The 5414-nt window shown below is 53.4% G+C and overlaps 1 protein-coding gene across 1 annotated transcript; it reads left to right on the top strand.

Moving 5' to 3' along the window:
* Nucleotides 1-4037: 4037 nt before the first annotated feature.
* On the top strand, nucleotides 4038-5073 carry LOC147990729 (uncharacterized). The gene is made up of 3 exons (XM_087538370.1): nucleotides 4038-4384; nucleotides 4480-4553; nucleotides 4637-5073. Exons 1-3 carry the CDS (start codon nucleotides 4038-4040, stop codon nucleotides 5071-5073), a joined length of 858 nt encoding a protein of 285 aa, XP_087394496.1.
* Nucleotides 5074-5414: the final 341 nt, after the last annotated feature.

Raw genomic sequence — 5414 nt, 5'->3', positions numbered from 1 at the left:
CACCTCACCGCTGCCCAGCCAGAGCCTCTTCCCCGATGACGTCGTCCACCGCAACAACTCGACGTCCCTCATCCACCTCCCTGGATGATGATCCGTCGTCCATCCCGTCGTCCCGCCAGTTCAGGCGCCCCGTCCTCCACCTCCAAAAGATGCTCCTACGATCGCCTTGTCTATCGCGGCTACTCCATCCCCATAGCGCCGCCTTAACCTACTCCACCAGAACTACATCATCCTCACCGACTCCTCAAATGAAGCCGAGGCCTACTCGGCACCACCAAAGAGGTTGTACACTCATCACATCTCACATTCTCCTTAACTCGACCTCCCGGCGCCGACGGTGCTCCATCTCGCACCCTCATGGAGCAGCTACCTCGAAGCTGGCGCCGTGGGCGACATCTCCACGGCGGCTCTACCCCAGTGCGAGGCCCCTTCGGCAGCGGCGTCCATACCAGCTGGATATGTTGTTGCTGCTCCAGCTCTCGCTTGCTCGCTCGCTCGCGCTGCTGCTGCTCCGGCTCTTGCTCGCTCACCCAGCTGCTCTAGTTCTCGCTCGCTCGCGTTGCTGCAGCTGCCCCAGCTCTCGCTCGCTCGCACTGCTGCTGCTGCTCTCCCCCTCGCTCGTGCTGCTGCTCTGCTCTGATTTGGCTACACTTCAGTCGACTGAATCGAGTTTTGGGTGAGTCAATTTTCAGGGGGGGGCTCGCCGGAGTTAAGGAAGAAGCACCCGCAGCGGGGAGGGGGGCTCGCCGGAGAGGTACCCCATTATCTATCTTAGGGTTCTGGGTGGGGTGCTGCTCGCCGGCGGTGGGGGCGTGGTGGTAGGGCGGTGGTGTGGGGATCACCAGAGAAAAAGCTTGGCACGGGGGGGGCTAGAGGGAAGGCCGGGGTGGCGGCAGACCGGCGGTGGGGAGTTGTTTCGGGGCGGTGAGGCGGCGGGGGGCCGGCGGTGGGGAGTTGTTTCGAGGCGGCGGTGGGGAGTTGTTTCGGGGCTGCGAGGCGGCGCGAGGCCCGGCGGTTCGGTCGGTGGTGGCTGGCGGCTCAGGGGGTACAGGTTGAAAATGAACTACATGCCCTCACTAAACTACATGTCAAGTGCCTTGTGCTACCATTGCGTTCATTTTCGACAGTAACATTCAGATTCCACAGTAAATTTCAGTTTCGATAGTTAAGTTCAGAGTCAACAGTTTTTACCTCATCTGTTGTAGTCAGGTGGTTTTTGGTGATGTAAATTTTACATCTATTTTACATCATCTATTGGAGATGTTATTAGAATCTCACTTGAGATTAACGATGTCTATCTTGTGCTGCTTCAGCCTTAACGTCTTACGGCTCACCGGTGCTGCTCCAACGACAGGACAATCCATCACAACAGAGCAGTGCCCTGGACACCGTCTATAGATTCCTCAGATCTTCCTCCACACCTCCAACAACCACCTCTGTCTCAACTTCCTCAACGACCAACCCAATGATGTTGAGGTCGACACGGCTATGGCAAAGAGGTTATACACTTGTCGCATCACTTATTACTCTACATTCATGTCGATCCATTAGGGCTATTGTGGTTCAATGGAAAAACATAGCAATAGGAAATTTTCCTATGGCACTCTGCTATTCAATTATTCATGCATTTTATTGAAATGAATGGAGCAAAACATCCACCTGGACCTACTCAAAATCCTATGCATGAAAACAAGACCAAGTGCATTTGTGGCAGAATAACATTCTAACTATACACGCGTTCATATGGTTTCACTTTATTGATGTTCAAACTTGAGTTCTAAATTAGTTGTGGGGCACATACTGAGGCAGCCATGAATAGTATCTCTGTCTAATATCTGGTGTCGTGGATCTAAGACTGACAGTAGAATGGGGAGTAGGTATGAGGAGGCAAGATCCTAGCTATGGAGCAGTTGTACACATGAATTTTACGAGTTCAGGCCCTTCTCGGAAGAAGTAACAGCCCTACGTCTCGGTGCCCTGAGGTGGTCGACTGGATTATATGTGTGTGTGAGTTTACAAAAGATGCGAACCCTTGTGCCTGTGGAGGGGGGTGGCTTATATAGAGTGCGCCAGGACCCCAACCGCCCACGTTACGAAGGGTTTAAGGTACATTAAAGGGGAGACATTACTGGTAACACTAGTAAATAAAGAGACATAATGACCATTAAAGATATGAGGTGATGTTCGACCGTTGTAGTTTGGAGCGACCTTAGACCTTCTGGTGGTCGAGTGACAGTCTCCGCGGTCGAGTGACTTCAAGTCTTCTGAGTGGAAGTCCTCATGGTCGAGTGGATGATGACTCCTCTTCGAATGCTTCTGGTTTTAGGGTGACGTCCTAGGGGAGGGTGTCTAGGTCAGGCCTATAACCCTACCCTAGGTACATATCTTCATCATTAGCCCCCGAATGGTTCAGGGTTCGAGTGGAGAAGGAGTTGATAACCTCTCCGATTCAGCTTTCACGCATCGGAAATGTCTTATCCAGAGGTCGAATGAACATTCATGATGATTTCAACTGCTTGTTCAGTCGCCTTGATCCATTCTTGGTTTTGTTGAGTGAACTTCCATTGTCAAGCTTCGAGTGTTGATATGGGAAAAATCTTGCGTCTAGCGGGTTGTTCCGCTGTCTGCGGATTTCGCGGGATTTGAATTTTGGGAAACACGCCAGGCGGAGGAGGCCGCAGTAATCGGGACGGATTAGGCAGGCTACCTCGATCAACGCGCCATCTTTTTCGCCATGTATCGCGTGCGCGGCTGTTGCGGGATTTGATCGGATTGCCTGGGCCCACGAGTTAGCCACTCGGAAATGACCTCATAGAAGGCGTCGGACGGGGGTTTTTCGCACAGTGCGTTCCCATTCTTCCTCTTCCTCCTCTGTTTTCTCCACCGCATCTGCCTCTGATCTCGGCGTCGTCGCTCCGTTCGGACTCGATCTGCTGCCATGGGGAAGGAGAAGACGGTGGCGTTGGAGCGTGCGAAGAAGGCGACGGCGAAGGCGAAGGGGAAGAAGTCCGGCCAGGGTGGATCTTCTTCTAGGGTCGGCTTGCCGCCGGGCTGGATCTAGGGCGACTGGATTCGCTCGACGATCCGCCAGGACGACATCGACGACCTGGTCGAGGGAGGATTGATCCCCCACGAATCGGCGCGACTCCCGGGGAACAAGACCAAGCCGCAGCCACAGGAGGGTGAGCGTGCCCTCCTCGCTACTCACGTCGACCGCGGGTTTTCCTTGCCTCCCCACCCTTTCTTTCGAGGTTTATTGAACTTCTTTGGGGCGCGACTCCACTACTTTACCCCGAACACCATCGTGTACCTTGCTGCTTTTGTGTCTATGTGCGAGAGCTTCCTGGGCTGTAGGCCACACTGGGGGCTTTTCAAGCACATATTCACCTGCCGTTCTCAGTCGGTCAAGAAAGCCAACCCGAGTGACGAGAGGACGCAAGTGATTCAGTTGTGCAGGGGTCTTGTGATTCAGATGAGGAGTAAAAGTACTTTCCCAGCCATGATCCTTCCTGAGTCGGTTCGAGGGTGGCAGTCGACCTGGTTCTACTACAAGGACCAGCCGACTCTAGGTCAGTCGACTGGACTTCCCCCTTTTCCATGGCCCGAGTGGAGAATCCCTCTGCTTTGAAAGTGATTCCAGAGGAGAAGGCGCAAGTGAAAATGCTGGTAGAGCGAGTAGTTCAACTTGTCCGTGATGGGGTAACCGGTATGGATCTGTTGGAGGTTTTCCTCAGGCGACACATCCAACCACTTCAAGCTCGTGACCATCCGATGTGGATGTATTCGGGCATCGACGATTCCACTCGGATCCATCCAGAGGAGGTCGATGATGCTACATTGGAAGGGTGGCTGAAGAGTATCACTGGCAACAAAGACAACCCCAGGGGATCCCGGAGGATTCCTCCACTCAACAATTCATACAAGACTGACAAGGTATGACTCCACATGGTCGAGTGTTTTCTTGATTTATCAAGTTGTTGTCTGTTGTCACCCGACTATATCTTGTTTTGGTTGTTGTCTTCTAGGTCCTGACTGAGATGTACTCGATGCCCAACGGGGAGCAGGAGCAGGACCCAGAGGGAGAAGCGAGTGGAGGTGAAAGCGGCGAGTGGCGCTCTGACGATGAGGAGGACGAGGACAGCGACGACCCAAGTGGTGAAGAAGAGGTCGACTCTCCTCCTCGTAGGGAAAAACGATCCAAGCTTTCTCATGATCCAGCAAGTGCCCGCGGCAAGGCGGCCGCGCAAACTAGGCAGTCATCGAAGCGCCCCCGAACGTCTTCTCCAGCACCGACTGAAAAGGCGTCGAAGCAACCGAAAGCTACGCCGTCCAAACCGCCAAAGGCCTTGCCGAAGATCAAAGTGGCCATCCCCATTACTTCCTGGTATTAGTTGGACTTGATTTCTTGTTTTAGTATGAATCTGGATTTGAGTCGACTCATTTCGTCAGACATGACCGATTGAACTCTAAAATTTGTAGTGCCGCTACCTCTGGGACTTCCACTCGCCAGTATGAAGATGAGGACATGGAAGATGCGGTCACCTCCAACCCGGGTATAATCCTCGTGATCTCATTCTCGATTGTATGGCCGATTAACTTCTGGTGACTCATCCAGGGTCGACTGATTTCTTTGTAGCCCCTCCCAATGTCATTGAGCTTCCAGATGATGACGAGGACGTGCCGCTGAGGCCCGGGAAGAGCAAGAAAGCAGCAGCTGGCAAGATAATTCATTCGGAACCGGTGGCAGAACCAGCAGTCCAACAGCCCGGAGATGCAAGTAGAGCCTCTGTAAGCTTTGTTGTCCCAGTGCCGAGTGAGCGCCCCACACCGTCGACTGTACCAGTGTTTTCTTCAGCCATCCAACCTCATGCCTCGGAGCTCCAAGCTGCTGCGTCTGGACGATCTGCCCCCTTCTTCGCCACCTATCATGTTCCGGAAAGCCAGTCGGACGCCGCCGCGGAGGCTATCCATCAGGCTGGCGTAATGATGGAGCGGATGAAGGTGGCGCACGACAATAGTCAGGCTGCTTACGACGCCAGCGCGGCTCTTCGAGCCAATGTCCATGTAAGTTGACTTCCAACTGAACTTGTCTTATTAGGATATGCTACCTGAATATTTTCCTTCGCACAATCTCTTATTGTCTGCTTTGAATCTGTACACCCACTAGGTGTTTTGTCGTCTTTATTATTTGCACTCTTCCACTCGGTCTGGTCGAATGGGATCTGAACCGGTGGGGGCACGCTAAGTGCACCCACTGGGTGTAGTCCCCGAGACCGCAGTCAACTGCTGGCAGTCGGCTGGGGTCTGAGCACTTTTCGTCTCTTTTCTTTTATTTTGTGCACTCGGTCTGGGCGGGCCAGCCGAGTGAAATCCAAACCAGTGGGGGCACGCCAAGTGCACCCACTGGGTGTAGT

The sequence above is a fragment of the Triticum urartu genome, chromosome 1A (genome assembly GCF_056163025.1).
Source record: "Triticum urartu cultivar PI428250 chromosome 1A, HENAU_Tu73, whole genome shotgun sequence".
In the NCBI taxonomy this organism is placed as follows: domain Eukaryota; kingdom Viridiplantae; phylum Streptophyta; class Magnoliopsida; order Poales; family Poaceae; genus Triticum; species Triticum urartu.
This window is presented reverse-complemented; position numbering and strand designations above follow the sequence as displayed.

What these genes read in the sequence shown, in the direction of transcription:
- LOC147990729 (XM_087538370.1), top strand. Translation starts at nt 4,038, where the DNA reads ATGTACTCGATGCCCAACGGGGAGCAGGAGCAGGACCCAGAGGGAGAA. An exon ending in GCCATCCCCATTACTTCCTG is followed by an intron (nt 4,385 to 4,479) that starts GTATTAGTTGGA and finishes TAAAATTTGTAG; the next exon opens with TGCCGCTACCTCTGGGACTT. An exon ending in TGCGGTCACCTCCAACCCGG is followed by an intron (nt 4,554 to 4,636) that starts GTATAATCCTCG and finishes ATTTCTTTGTAG; the next exon opens with CCCCTCCCAATGTCATTGAG.